This window comes from Opisthorchis viverrini (genome assembly GCF_000715545.1).
Source record: "Opisthorchis viverrini unplaced genomic scaffold opera_v5_177, whole genome shotgun sequence".
NCBI lineage: Eukaryota > Metazoa > Platyhelminthes > Trematoda > Opisthorchiida > Opisthorchiidae > Opisthorchis > Opisthorchis viverrini.
In genome coordinates, this window is record NW_008751830.1 from 68,063 (window position 1) to 84,368 (window position 16,306).

A 16,306-nucleotide genomic window follows, 5' to 3' on the forward strand; every position below is an offset into this window, starting at 1 on the left:
AGATACCTACCACTATTCTAATTTTCACAGCATACCAAGCCAATAGGTAGCAAGCGGGCTCCATTAAAAGGCGATCAAGTTAGTTGCACAATATTTCCAATTACAGGTGGTACAACACAACACATAGCTCGCTTTCGTAACGTGACTGAATAGGTCATTCTCCGGACGATAACCATTTACATTTAGTTATAATACGGGAATCCCACCGGTAACCGGCTATGGCTTTGTTTCACATCTAGATGCCCATTGGCTGTACATGCTCCTCGCCTGAGTCACTAATGCACAGCGCTTGTCGCTTTGCTTTAAAGGTGACCAATAAGCATCTTGGAAATTAAAAAAGACGTTTGAAAGGGTTTGTATCACATCAATGATCAGGAACGTGCCATTTTGAAGTTCTCTCTGTACACAAGTATTAGACACGCACCACCTACCACAATGGCACGTAAGAGATTTGGAAGGTAGACAGTTGTTATTTGCTTGATTCACCGGATGATGGCACATTCCACCAACCGGCCTTCTGGCGTTTTGGCATACGAGCATCAAAATCGAAATACAATCGCATTGACCGCTGCAAGGTGAGAACTATGTTGCAATTACCAATCAAAATGGAATATTTTAGGTTGTGGGTTCTTTCGACATCTTTGACACAGCATAGAGCCGTTTTGTAGTGTGACAAGACTGACAAGAACAAAACTGGCCTGGGAAACTTGGGCAAAAACCCCGATTCTGTGTAGCACTCCGTGAATCCGTGAACGCGCTTATCTGTAACAGTTGGATTGTATGTGCTAGTTAGAGACACTAATGAAATTAAGGTGGCACATCCGTGTGTCAAGCTACAGTACTAGGTGTTTCGCTGTGCGGCTTTGAGGAATGACCTCTGCGAGTGAAGAAAATGGGACATGTTAGGGTGCTTGACAACTGACCTCCCGGAACCAGAGCGCTAGTAACCTGGTGTTAGTGATTGGAAGCTATCGCAAAAGTTCGGGATAGAACCGCCTTATCAATCTATTCATAGTTAGGTCGATCAATGAAGGACATGGCTGCCGGTCGACTTCAGCGACACCGTTCCTCAGTTTTCACGCAAGATTTTGAACGAGTGCCTTGAGGTGTAGATACTCCGGAATGATTATTGTAGACTAGCACTAAATCGCTTCGGTATATACTCTTTTCCTTACTTTGCATTAAAACTGTTAATCATTCTATGGATGTGGGGCAGCAAGGGACGCATGCCGAACTGTGCTTTGGTGCCTCACCTACTCACGCGATGTTGGCTCCGTCATTCTCAATTCAAGTTATTCTGATTCGGAAGGAATCGCGCTGAAATTTATCATCAACAAGAAATGTCTCTTCAAGGCAAACTTATCCTAACGAAGTATTGAAAATTGTTTGTAAGGTTTTTACATATTTCGTTCCATTTTAATTAATTTCTCATGGTCTTTTGGCACTTTCCAAATCTGTGGTACGTGAGCTTTTACCATGCGTCTTCCGATCGACACGTAGACTTTTCTCTCCACTCTGTACACAAAGTGACTCCTGTTCTCACAACTACAACTACCTGAAATGCATCACAATCCTAGGATTGTTTGTCGTCTGTAAAGCCTAGTCGTAGACTCATGCGCAACAGGAAGGTGGAGACCTACATTCAAAAGAACATTATTGAGCTTTGTTTAGATATAAACATGAAGCATAAACGGTTTGTGCATCTTCGCTTTTTTCCTGGGAGGATTCATTATAGTGATCTGTTCTCAAAAGTTCAACTAGCAGTTCTTCAGTTCTCGGTAGCTTCGAATGTTACAGATTGCTTGCTGGGGTTCCAATTTTCCTGTAGTATTAGTTTTGGGGACTACCATAGACGTCATTTCCGAGAGGAGTGCCTGGGACACGCTTTGCTTTTTTCATGCAAAAGATTACGCCAAATGTTGAATTTTGTTGCTTATGTGCTCAGATAAAAATCTCCCTCAGCTTCCTGCATTTTTTGCGTTTTTTTACAAAAACAACAATAATGCTAATTATGAGGTTTATCCCCAGCTTGTGGGTGGCATATAGTCTGGCATTGTCGAAATTTCTGATGTAAATTTGACTTTGAACTTGGTTTGCTACGGCATCACAAGTAACTTCGCACACGTTTGTTGAGAAATTTGAAGCTGCTTACTTTTCATTCCTCGCGGCATCTGAGAAGGCCCCAAATCATTGCGTGAAGGATGTATATGCGGTAATGGCACAAACCGAGGCACCAACCGTGGTTTGCTTTACGAATGGGTGATTAGGCATCCTGGACCCCCAGACGCAAGTTCGTTGTGTGAGTCAGCTAGGTTAGCTCATTTGTCCGCTATGATCGACTTGGGTTCCATGTGGCCTGTTGAGCAACGTCATAGTCATCCTTGCATACTTTGCAAGCTATGATAGAACAACAACAACAAATAATAACAATAATAATAATAACAAATTTGCACGATTTCTCGCCAACAATGAACGCGGCTTACGCAATTTTAACGGGTAACAGCAATCCTCCAGCAAAATTGTTTTAAAGAACGACACCTCCGCATATTTTAAATCCATAGTAGCCAAATATAGCGCATAGAATGTACAGGGAATTGGTTCAGCCGTGAAACTGTCTGAAAGTCCACTGTAAGTGAGGCATACTTTTATTCAACTCGCGATTTCTTATTACATCAGACAACGTATTCACAGTCGATGGTGTATATTGACCTTGGAGATTCGCGCACTAAAACAAAGCACGTTTGTAGATAAGTTGCGTAATGCATGTAGGTATGCATTATGCATAGGCATTATTCACAATAAATAGGTAACCATGAAAATGTCATAGCTTACAAGAAATCAATTTCATGTTGCGAATACTGAGCGGCCAATCCTTCTTTGTAGCTCACGCGGGTCTCTCCGACGGCGCTCAGTATTCGCACAACGCAATTAAATTTGCGACGTGTCCCTGATACACTGGAGGAGACAGGTAATTGAGTTCAGAGTATGAGCCCCATAAAGCCATCCCACGGTATCAGCGATGCTAGGACATTGTTCCACCAGACGATTTTAGCCGAAGGTTTAGTTGCATCCAGGACAGCGAAATTCGGTGAGCTTCAAAAATGTGAATATAGATTAGTTGGCGTTAGCTTTGAATAAGTACGCAACAAAATGGAACGTTTTTGACACGAAAAGTTTTATTCCATTCACAGAGGCCTCGCAGATGAGAGAACTGTGAGATCAATGGGCGTTCCTCTCCGAGAGGAACGCTGAAGCAGTCATGTGCTGTTGCTCTAACTGCACCACCAAAAAGAGGCGTAAGGTTGTAACGTGAGATGGGTTGTTCCTTTATTTGTATAAGTTGTCGTAAGCCTAACAGGGAAGCCAATTTCCACGAAGTCTAAAAGAAATTGGGTCTGAACCCACAGTGCCTCAATGAAAGGAACCAGGTTGATAACAATGAGGATTGCTAGAGAAGGCGGGATCATGAGTGGGTAAAAAACGTGATGTGCATTCCTGCGTTTTGAGCCGGTCAGTTCGGTTGGCTTTTGGTCGTAGATTTCCCCGTATACACTAGCAAACAGTGGATCAATATTATTTGCCACCCTTTGTTCATCAAGAGTGCTCACCGAGATGCAGAGCACTACGCGTTGAATTTTACCGATAGGCTGGTCCCCTTTGCCTTGGTTTTGGTTTCTTTACTTGGTCAACGTTTACATTAGATCCAGTAGTCCACTACACCGATCCAAATGCAGTAACTGGCTGTGCAAGGAAATATTCACTTGTCGAAATTTCCCACAGATGGTTCCGCATGAGTGATATATTCCACGGTAGGAAAATTATTCACAGCTAAAATTGTCACAGGTATTTATTGTGACGTTCAACAGTTGACACAAACACAGAGATTTCGTCCCACTGGTTCAGCAGTCAACAAACAATTTGACGGAGCGTAAATGCACTCGTTCAGCAAGAAGTCAGCAGGTCCCATCGGAAAATTGTGTATTCGTAACATTGAAACAAACGTCACGATACAATATGTGCGACAGTTACAAAGTGTGGTTTAAGTTCAGGAAGAATGGTAAATGTGACAACGGATTACAGACACTACACTTCAACAATATGATATTCTCTGAGTAGGGCACGACAGAAACAACGTACACAGGATGGTTTGCACTATCCATGAAAATTGAGCGCAAATCTGCGAGGGCAAACGGTACAATCCATATTTCAACTCCGGAGTTCTCATTTACTGTGAAACACCCACTGAACCAGATACCCCCTATACGAAGCAATGGGAGGGAAACTCAACTCTTTATTACGTCGCGGGTTACGATGGTGCTCGAATCGTGTCATTAATCTAAGGGCAATGAATAGTGAATGTCGCCTTCTTGCAAGCCAGTAACACAAAACAACAAGCGTGATGAATACTTTGAATGCAAATTCGAGCAGGAGAAAATTTGGTGCTTACTACCATCTTGACTTACACTGCTAGTTGATGAACGACATTGCCTTTCAACTTGTCACTACTTTGAGCATACCTTATTTATGTGGCCAACAATGCTCCAGTAAAAAAGGTCATCTGTGAATATGTTTCTGTGGGTCATATAATTGGTCGGTAATACGTCTTTATGCGGCCTCTGAACATGAACGCCAAGCTTGATAATTTTTCGTCAGAAGTTTACTATAATGGTAAAAGCTGCAGGCGGAGGCATTGGACAGTTTTGCCTTTGTTTTTGTCGAAGGAAACCACAGGTACTTGTAAGGAAGCATATTTCAATTTCTGCAGTTTGGGCAAACTGAGGTCAGCGAGAAGAGATTGATATGGAATGTCGAACTGAATCTGACAGGTATGAAAGCCTCGACATGCAAATACCAAGCTTCTAGGGAATTTTTTTGGTTCATTTTCAACGACTAGCATTCAGAACGCACATTACTTACAGCACGTGTAGCTTTCTCTAGAACCCGAAACAGGGATCTTCCCAGAACTACATAACATTTCTCTGCACACGTGCTTATATACTGAGTCATTGGTCTCTACTACTAATGTTCAGGTTTGTGTGAAATGAACCAAATTGATTACTTAAGGGCTTGCATAAATAAAGGAATTTGGTTGCTTCGCGGCTCTTTATCTTCTGAGATTTCGAGAAGCCGCTAATCGCTTATTTTAAAGATGGTCATATGGTGCTGTTAGGCGCAACGGACAAACAGAAAATGATCGTCATTTTGTGGCATGCATGACTGTACAATCGATGCAACCCCAGAAACAAAACACATTTTGAGGAATCAAAAAGCGTTAGTACGCTGGAAACCTTTTTATTGACAGGTAGCAAGATAAGTTCGGTAGCTAAGAAGGTATAGCTACCACCTTGCTACCACCTCGTGCTGTCCCATTATTAACGGTAAGGTGAATAAATTTTTGCTGGTGATGACGCATTGTCAAATAGGGAAGACGGTCGTTTGAAGTGCAGTAGTTTGTATCCGACGGGTTTGGAATGACAATAATGATTCAGACCATATTTCATTGCTGCGGGAGATGCTAGACTGGTTAAATTAACTGAGTTCGTGATAGATGGACTACCATTTTTCACACGATGTGACAATTGTCTTAACCAAAAGTCACAAGTGTGGGCGTGTTATTTTTAGTACTGGGCTTGGCGCACAACAACCACGTGCATCACCAGAGCTCAAAAGCTTGATTTTCCGGACGTTTATAAAAAACCAATCGATGGTATGTAGGTGTATGCTACACACCTTATTGACTACAACTGACACGTGTAAAAGTTGTCCGGTTACCTATGGATTCAGGCACATCATAAACTCTTTAAGCTGTTCTGGAAGATGCTGACTAAGCAGTACTAGACTACCTCTCTCGTGAAAAATACAACGGTGGTGCAGATAAGAGTGGCCCGTATCCTGCTTGGCTCTGACGTTATGCTGTGCTACTTCGTACGCTGAAGGTCAACCAAAAGCACGTAGTTGCAAATGGCATTTGTATCTTTTAGTCACAGGATCCCTCGGACAACCCTCGCAAAACTCCACTGTAGGACGCATCCAGACAATTCTGCATAACTGACTTCCTTTAGATTGCCTTAAAGACCCACAGATTCTGTTAGAACTCAGATGTACTGCGTCACACTGCGTGGTATGAGGAACGTCAGCGGTCGTGCAAAAAAGCATGCCTACCACTCCAACAGCCCATTCATACTATAGAGATGGTGTATGCGCTCACTGAACAGTTTGTAAAGGAACACTATAAGAGAGTTAGTAATGTGCGCGAGGTATGTTCTGTAGCGCAACGACCATGTCTAAAATTGCTTTTTCAAGTGGCTACCAATGTTAGGGGGTACCTGGGGCTGCCACTCCCAAAACTGCAGTATTATTGATTTGGGGGACAGAGGGACGGATAAAAATTCGTTACTTGGCTTGAAAATCTGGTGCTAAACCGGTGCACTTTCAGATTTTTGATACTAATGCTGGCCCGTGTGCAAGCCTCTTTATTCAATTGAAGTGGTCTCCATTTGTCTGCTTGTTCTTGGTACTAACAGTCCATACCGTCTCAATCAGTAAGACACCCTACACACCTCCCCTTATGTTTGTTCACAGTTCAGCTCATCAGATCGTATTAAGGACTGTATTAGGAAATACTCATGACCATAAACCCAAATTTTTGAGATGGTAATAAGGTGGCAGCTTTCGCTCGTTTCTTTAACCACGTGGGAATGGGTGAGCACAAGCGACAGCAACGATGCCAAAAACGACATTAGGCTGATGGAGCCAATGAAAATAGACAAGGTGCAAGTAAGTGCTTCCGGCAATTATTGAAATGGTTTGGACGTCATTTTGTGTGGTAAGGCCGCAGGGATGTTCGCCCCTCTGATGTGTCTGAACGTTCACAGAATTGCTGACAGTATTATTATCATTAAATAAAGGTCAAAAACGAATGCTAGAAGGTGTTTTCTTTTGGTGATAGCTCAGGTTGGGCCTTGATTATTATGGGCATTGTATTTGGATTAACCCCACTAAGCAGCCCGACCGAAATCTGTTTCAAGTGCTTTTTATCCCTGTGTAGTTTTTTCAGAAGAGCTGGTGACTCCTGTCAATCGCATTTGTGTTGTCTACGAACTCTTCAGATTCTCCTTCAATACGTCTAGTTTTTTGCATCAGTGACAGCTGATCGCACATAAAATGGAAAGCAAATTCTATAGATACAGATAACAGAGAGATATGGCAAATTTCAAAATAGTCAGTGCGGGAGAATCATTTTTCCAGTTAAATGACAAGTGTAATCAAGCATTTAAATAAGGTCGTTGGGGTGAACATGTCGACATTGTCGCAGCACTGCTTGATGGCCCATGTGTGTGAGTTCACAAGTGAGGGCGTTGTTAAAGTAGTTCGACTCTGGAACTAGAAAGTCAGGATTAAAGGAAACCTGAAAAAAAGAAATAAAACACAAATCGGTAAAAACTTTAGTGTCTCATGTGTATGCGTAAACAACAATTCAAAAGTCAATCTAGAATATATCGTCGCATTACCTTACTCCGATAATTAGCGCGCGTTTGTAATAATTGTTCTTGTTGGGTGGACATTTTGCCGACTGAAATTCTACGCCGGGAGATGTACATCATGTTGTACTATTACTTCCAAGGATAGGACGCGCGAGGGAGGCCACTTTTGATCATCCCGCTAGGTGGATTTACATTATGCGCCTAAACTGGGTGTTATCTAGTGTTCTCTAAGCCTATGAACATCTCCAGTGCATTAATTTCTGGATGACATGATTTGAGTGGAGACCTTGTGGCAGAAATCCGAGTAATAAACAGCATTATGGTAGGCACATCCTATTCCACATGTTTACGAGTTTTCACCAGGAGGCATATTATCTGATGTCCACTCACTCCATGCGCCCCAGCCCGCGTTTACAAAATGGCTGATTCTGTAAATTTCTGATGTTTGAAATTTTTAAAATGCCTTTTACACTGTGCATTGCCCAAACATTTCATCGCCCCACCAAAATACAGTTTTTTGTTTCTTATTGCCTTGGTGTTATTGTACAAGCTAGCTACAGCATTGAGGAGCGTGAAAACGCATTGGTGATTCAGAAAAATGATATGGTTATCTTAGTGAAGTGCCTTTAAGCAAATCTTCAATACAGTTCCTTCACTACTCGGAAATTTTTGAAGGTATTTCATCAACAAACGGCTGGTATCCAAATCATTTATTTGGACTAATAGTGCCTGAACCACCAGGTGTCTCAGTTTTATTGGACTACCTTGAGCGGATTGTGTGGAGCCGACTTTGGTGTCGCGAGAAAGTCCTCGTCGGCGATGCAGACTCAAGGAAACAAGACCGGTTGTGAACATGCAGACACTTTTTGCGAGCCAGCTGTCGAGATAAGCTTCAAATTTAATGGTAATAGTGCATGTGCAACATGTGTTTACGGAACTAAATGGTACAAGAAGCTGCCAGGTGTGACATCTAGGCAAAAACAGAGATTTCAGTAACCACTGGAGTGAAGGCACTTGGCAAGAGAGGGAAGTTTATGTTAAGAGGATGCACTACTGTGAGGTTATTGCACAAGAAGTCTGAACATCCTTATGGAAAGCTAGATTTTCCGCGAATTACCAGGCAATTTTTGAAAGTTACGTCTAAGATTCTGGTGGCAAACGAACGATACTTCCATAATCTCGTATTCGAGTGTCGTTTGGCAGCGTTGCCATGATATATATATATATATATATATTTTCTGGCAAACTTCAGAGGCACCGAGGTCTATCTACATGAATTTTTCATTCATCTGAAACGAAACTACTTCTTACGTGCTCATCACCGAGCCAAACAAATACTTTTCGAATGACCAACCTGGGCAAAACTGTGGTTACGTTATTGTACTCTTACGCAGTACAACCACGTCATTAACTATATCTTATCGGACTGCGTAATCTTCACCGGGTTACAAGTGTATAAGCAATGTCATCAAGGGGACCTTATTACTGAGCCACTATTTGCATTCTGCATTTAAAGGATCACAATAGTGTAAAAAAATCAAATTTCTAAATGCACTTTAGTTCGACAAATGAAATGAAATGGAATAATTTTACGGATCTTAATCTGAACGTAATTAGACCACTCCTCTGACATGTTTGTTAGTTTAATACAACATACACTCGATAGACTCAGATCTGTCTGTGGTATTTACACTGTCAGTCTCGCCAACCAGCTCACCCCTTTGGGATAAGATTAGCCGGTATAACCGAATCAAGTGTTCCGAGACCTGCTCGCTTGACTGTTAGTCGGACATAAGCTAATGTACAGAGTCGTTTAATCTCCTTTTGACACTACCTATCATCGCTGACTGGTACCATGCTTTTATATACCTGTAGGCATATTCTGGAATCAGGTCTGTTTAGAAAAATCAAATGATGAGATACAACGTGTTGTGGAGACCTGAGCATGAGAAATTATCCTCACGCCAATGCGGCTTGTTCCACAAAATTCAGCGAGGTTACAAGGAGATCATTGATAGTCACCGATAGTTTAGGGACCAGAACAGTAAACATCCTCACGCACAGTTACGCGTCACCTGACCTTGAGGTCCTTGTTTCAAGCTCTGTGTATACAGGAGAATACTAAGTCATTTTATACTAAAAAAATATTATAGCGTCCCTGCCTAGTTGGCTTACTTTACGGTTTTAAATAGGTTTTGTCAACGAGCGAATGAGATCAAGTGTTGTATATCATCATTCAGCTTACCTGGAAAGTGTATCTGCCCGGTGCAATGTCAGTTACATCTACCCACTGGCAGTCGTAGTCGTGAAGATACATATCTTTACATCCAGGTGAGATGCCTAAAAATGCGTTGAATATGTTCCAGCTTTACTATCAAAAGTCTCAAAATAACTTGATGATTAGCATTTAAATCGAGTTTTAGTCGCGTTTTAGGTGTTCTCTATAACCTAGTAAGCCTACTCACAGTCTTTACCCTCACAATTACTATACTTTGTGGTTGTTGAGATGATTGGCTTCACGTTATCTTTGGTGAATAACATAGGGATACAAAGTTGGATATTTTTCGAGAGTACACCTGGAGTTTTTACAGGCTATGAGTAGACAAGATCCTAATGAGTTTGTCCCATGTCACATTTTTTGTGTACTCACAAATATGGTTAAGTAATAGAAAAAACTGAAGTTAGATCAGTCAGTTTGGCTGTGTTGATCTTATCTTGATGTTGCCCTTAGATAACAGAAGCGATTTAGACTGAACCAGGCGTTGTCTACTGAAAATTTATGGTCCGTGTCTGGCCAACGAGACCCAAAGCGTTCAAAGCGGTGGTTGCTGTTCAACAGCTTCACACAGTATTATGAGAAGTGTGCTGTGGAGCAACGTATGACTGATTAAATCGTCCACGAGCGTGTCGCAGGAGCAGGACAAGTAAGTCGCTTTTGACCACATTGAACAACGTACTAATGTCTGACACAACCTTCGCGTTTGGGCAAACAGTGTCATGATATCAACGTAGCTTCCATACAGAAGCAGACCTAAAGGACTCAGGAGTGGGTTGCATTATTTTCCGGACTTAAGTAGCTACGAGGTCGCAGTTAGCAAATGCACTTGATCAGCAAACAGCTTCCGTGCTCAAGATGCCACTACGGGGTAAGCTCCGAATTCGAGTTGCGCATACGACCTTTTGACATTCATTAAAAAAGAAGCGCTTCATGAGCTCTACCCACCAAGCCTGGCGGGACCTTTAAATCTATGCAGCTAGTGCTGAATATACATTTGACGGCAGGGTTGAAGATTTTATCCGGTCCTTAGGTTAAAATGTATGAATCAAATCCTTCTACTCTTACTGGCTGTACATTTCCGTTTTGACATGCTGGTTTTTCACAGTAGACTTTCTTTGCTTATCACTCAGACATTTGACGATCCACATATAGAGAGTGAATCTTCCTTTTATTGCAAATTATGTTGTATTGTTGCTTCGTTGTAATTTTCCTGGTTTCTGCAGGTATCACAGTGGCCTGTGGACTTAGTCCTTAGGCGGAAAAAACTGACTTTTCTGAGAGATCAGTCAAACAGTTTAGAGTAAATTTGTTTGTTTGGTCCACAAAAATGTCAGAAAGTAGCTGAGACTACAAGTAGGTCGATGGTAGTTTAAGTGCTGTTTATATTGATAGTATTTAGCCAATAAGAATAGATGTATAGAAGGTAATGGTGGCCCAAGGCAACATAGCGATTGCCTTACTTGATAAATATCTAAATACGAAGTTAATATCCGTCAAACTTTGTGCGCACATCTTTATTCTGAATGCAAGTCAAAGTAACAATCTCTTTTTAGTTTAGTCGCGCGTTGTAGGGACTCGTTAAAGAGGAGGAATTTCCATGTGAAAGCTTTTGAAAACAATCACCAGAAGCTACGGTTTCACGAAATAAGGCTGATATTACTTTACTTATCAAACAATTCAAACTGAAATCCGATTGTTTCGGTAATGTTCCCATATTCACCAAAGCATGAAAGTTTTAAAGCTGTGACTAAAGATATAGGGCGTGTCTTTGTAGGAGTTTCATTACAAAGTACTTTCATTTGAAAGCCTACGCAGAACGTGATCCTTAAATTTTGTTGCTACAGCGTCATTCGCTATCTTTTTCAGGTACCAATATTTTTTTCAGGACGACAGCATTTATCTCATCTATCTCGTGCAAACATCTGAAAACATAATATATAGGTAATCTTGTGCTGTTCTATCATTTTTACGATCAAAGTACAAAAGTCTTTTGGCTATGGAGAGTGAGAATAATGGACACGACTAGAACCACACCAATTTCACACTGACGCAAAGGCAAGGGTTTGTCGGGTTTTGGAGCGGCTGACTGGGGATACGTAAAATGCCAGTCGCTTACTTATGACAATCAAACTAACCATAACAATTTCATTGGAGTAAAATGGTCAATGTGCGAAATTTCGGCAATAAATGGCCCTTGATATATAATGTTTGTCGCTTGAATCTTGTACCATAAACTTATAAGAACAATTAAGTTGAAGTAAGTGTTGCTCATAATCTGAATGGTAGATGGGATGTAGCTTCCTTAATCTCAGTATGCGAGTGAAGCTATAAGTCTTATGTTTTCACTGTGGGACACACCTCCAAAGGTACTTCTGCTCCAAATAAAGCCAGCTCTTTTTGGGAATAGATTTTAGAACAAATAGTGGGCGGCAAGAAAATCTGCTGTGGTCCGTACGGAAATCGTCATCCTTTGGACGTTCTTCGCTTTGGGACTTGGGCTTTCTTCAGAGGTCTATTTACTATCCAAGGCATATCATGTGACACGAATCAGGATGGTTTATTATGAAGCCCCAAGAGGGCTAACGTGGGATGAGGTAAAAACGGTCGTAGCGGAATTCCTCAAAAGTGCACAACCGTAACATCCTTGTTTGTAACCATTAGAACGTGTCTCATGGAACCTTACGAGGAACCCAACCCATAACATGGTCGCTGGCTTGTTCGCTGATCTGAGCAATTTGTTGTCTAGCTCAGCGAACAAGCCAAAAACTATCTACGCTACCTGAGCTACCGATTCCTCTAGAGGGCTTTCTTCAGAGGTCTATTTACTATCCAAGGCATATCATGTGACACGAATCAGGATGGTTTATTATGAAGCCCCAAGAGGGCTAACGTGGGATGAGGTAAAAACGGTCGTAGCGGAATTCCTCAAAAGTGCACAACCGTAACATCCTTGTTTGTAACCATTAGAACGTGTCTCATGGAACCTTACGAGGAACCCAACCCATAACATGGTCGCTGGCTTGTTCGCTGATCTGAGCAATTTGTTGTCTAGCTCAGCGAACAAGCCAAAAACTATCTACGCTACCTGAGCTACCGACATTTTCCTCTAGAGAAAATTCATAACATTCCTGTTATTAGTGGAAAGTCATCTTTTGGCAAAGACAGGCTGCGTAAATTTATTATTAGTTTGACTCCAAACAGAAGATGACGCCAATTGCTCCTAATGAGGAATTTTCCTAACGCTTTGCTGCCAAGTTTTGCTTGGGACCACTTTCCAGGAGGATATTCAAAGTATCTTACGAAACTTTCTTCCGAGAAGGTAATGATTATTGACTCAGATTTGAGGTAACATTCGTGATGTCTCCAAGTTCCGAGTATGAATATAAATCCGAAATTTGATTAGAATGGGAAAAATAAAGCGTGAAAAAATCCTAAACGAGTGTTATTGCACAAACAACGCAACCTGTTTTTCTGTTCTAACACAGTAGACCGGTGTTAGTCCTTCTTGTGTATCACGTCGACAGTTTGTTGTTTATATTCACACAGAAAATTAACTAACCTTGCGTCCCCTTGCTGTCAACCACGTTGCTGCATCTAAAATGTGGTATAACGCCAGACCTGCATATATTATCTTCCAAACAGAAGCTGGCCTTCAAACCAACTGCAACCAGACGTTTTTCTGGGTCAACGACTTCATAGCGTGAAAAAATCTTCATACTGTGATAATGCCTGATAGCAAATGCAAAAAAGTTAGTTTGAACAACTCAGATAAACATGGTGGAATAACCTCACTGACTTAAGCTTATGAACCTCATAGTTATCTTGTGAGAATCTTGCCTACCCTTTCTAAGCAAACGTTTGGAACCTGGCCGGTCAAGGGACCTGGTAATTTGTTGCACTGCTGGGAAGATCTGAAATTATGAAAACTCACCTGCTAAACTTGTTGTCTGGTTCAACTAAAGAATCCGGACAGTTGCGGCTTGATTCTCCCGTATTACAAACCATAACGCACCTCAAGTAAGAATTGCTTTTCTTTTCGTAAGAAGTACATCTGAGCTCGTACATCGGACAGGAGTCCATGTTTGGTCCATGTTCGAAATTGGTCTCTATGATCCTTTTCGCCTATTTCTATTTATTCATTTCCGAATTTGTGAAGTGTTGGAATGAAATTCAGATGCTCTTTAAATCCAAAACGCTCCTTCTGAATCTGATTCCAATCAATGGTTTTATTTTGAACAAAGATTCTGGCCAGAATGGAAGCTTCTAGGTTTCCATGTGACTGTAATGTAGACTGGACTTATTGAGGCAATGCGTGTATAACGGCCTGCTAAGATACACTTATGTTTTTGTAAGAGATGCGGGAAATGTGCATGCGGCGTACACTGTGCGGTGCTAGGGGAACGAATGGTAAACAGTGTGTTAATTATTTTAGCGCTATCTATATCAGTACCCATTCAGTCCTTTTCCACAGTAAATTCTTCGGTGTCCAGTTTGGGTGGGCAGTCCACAAACCACTCTTGAGTGTATCGAAGCACAACTGAAATCTTAAGTAGTCTGTAGTGCAAGAATGTCGACAGATGAAAGTATTTCATAAAAATGGGTGTGAAAAATATGACAAGTAACGCATCGGTAGTCGGAAAATGCTCCAAAGTAAAAAAATCTAGCTTTGAACCAGCTGGAATTTTTAAAGCTGTTTACAAATGGCAAAACAACCCTCCTGAAAAAGAAAATCTGATGGAGTTCCGTGGGCGACTCCGATTTGTTCTTTTATTATTTGGCAGACGGAAACTCAATTGAATTGTGCAAACAACTGGAGCATCTTAAGTCAGACCGCTTTCAAAAAATCATCGCAGTTAGCAAGCTACGAAAGAAGACGCAGTAGGATTTTATCCATGAACAGAACAAGTAGTCATTTGTTTATCAAGTAGTTGTTCTTTGCTGCTGACAAGTTGGGAAAAGAGAAGTACGTTTTCTCAATCCTAGCCAGGGACATTTTTTTCTGTTCAAGACCGAATTGCCACATAAACCGGCAGATGTCGTGGTTTTGCCACTGAACTAATGTAGCAATATGCCGTTTGCGAATTTACACAACGGTAATAGAAGAACACCATTGACTTTGAACTCACATGTGACATGCATGCCACTCCCAGTTGTCGGGTTTCTCAAGTGGCCTGAACACGTCCGTACCAATATTTTCAATGATAGAAGAAAACCTCAATAATGTCCTTGTCATCCAAGCATAGCTCGCTTTGGGTAAAACGGAAAAAAGAGGGGAGACTCTGAGTCTAAACGAACAAACTTGGAAGTTTAATCGCTGTTAGAAAATATTTTCGCAGTATTATTCAGTATTCTCCTACGTTCATTGTGACGTTCTGTATGGGACAACGAATTCTTTGATGCAAGCCATGTTTCGAGTTGATAAAGCATGGCGTTTGAAATCAGGAGTTCCAATAAATCGAACCGAGTGTATATCAGTTTTCGGGGCCTCATGTTGTTCGTGTCGTACAGCCAGCTTTTTTGATGAGAAATTTTCATCATAAATCTTAGCGACTGCTTCGGCGATAAGACTTTGTAAAATAGCTCTAGTGAACGAATTGAAACTTGGAATAATTCGTGTTTTTGAACGATTATACTAGTTCACTAAGCATGGTCTTATTACCAGTACCAATAGAAATTCCCCATTCTTACTACAGAAGGATGGACTTTCACATGTGGTTTGGCTGTTTAGTCTTCTCACTACTAATAGTGTATGAGTAAGCGTTCCGGAGTCAAACCACTTTCTAAATTTCACTTGAGAGCTGATTACTAAAGTCATCAGTCGTTGAAAAATTACGTACGTGATCCGCATGGTCAGGGCTGCGTTGCGCTAATGCGTGTACGTCACATCATCGGTCAGCCACCGTTGCCTGTAAGGACTCGTAGTGGAGACTAATGGGATGTTTGGTATCAATGTTGCTCATTGCAAATGGGACGAATTCACGATACTTCTTACAATTTAAGTACAAAGTGACAATTCATGCAAGATTTCATGCTTACTCGCAAGTAATCAAACGACATCATACTGTAAACTACCGTGGAATTTCCTTAGAACTGATCAATTCAGGAAATACGCACACAAAATCTAGCAAGGAAAATAGTGTGATGCTACCTGGTTGGTCACATTAACCCTTCTGGAGATTGAATCCAATGTGCTTACGATATTGAAGGATTTTTCTATGTTAAAGTTACTCCAAAAATTGACTCTGCACGACAAAACACTGGAAGCTTGTTCCTGCAGATAGCATAGACTTGGTTATGGATCCGCCTTTCGAAGCGCCCGTATTTGCATTCAAAACGGTTGCTTCCAATCGGGCATACACAGGTTGAAAGCACCTCAACACTATGTTCATCACTACAGATCCCAGTTAATCTAGATGATCTCGATTACACTAAAGTGCCTTAAATGGTAAGAATTACTGTCTTAACGAATTTGTACAATTAACTCCAAGCATCTTTCATTTTACTAGCTAGACTGACGGCTGCATTGGCAGTTGCCATTTGGGTG

The 16,306-nt window shown here is 41.3% G+C and overlaps 1 protein-coding gene across 1 annotated transcript in view; it reads right to left on the reverse strand.

Annotated features, from left to right (window-relative positions):
• Nucleotides 1-7,107: 7,107 nt before the first annotated feature.
• Nucleotides 7,108-16,306, reverse strand: part of T265_14305 (hypothetical protein) — a gene marked incomplete at both ends in the record, with an annotated part of 32,353 nt that continues 23,154 nt past the window's right edge. The window contains 4 exons of the mRNA XM_009173056.1: nucleotides 7,108-7,408; nucleotides 9,730-9,824; nucleotides 13,322-13,491; nucleotides 14,889-15,009. Of these exons, the coding sequence (XP_009171320.1) occupies nucleotides 7,274-7,408; nucleotides 9,730-9,824; nucleotides 13,322-13,491; nucleotides 14,889-15,009 (521 nt within the window). The remainder of the gene's footprint in view (nucleotides 7,409-9,729; nucleotides 9,825-13,321; nucleotides 13,492-14,888; nucleotides 15,010-16,306) is intronic.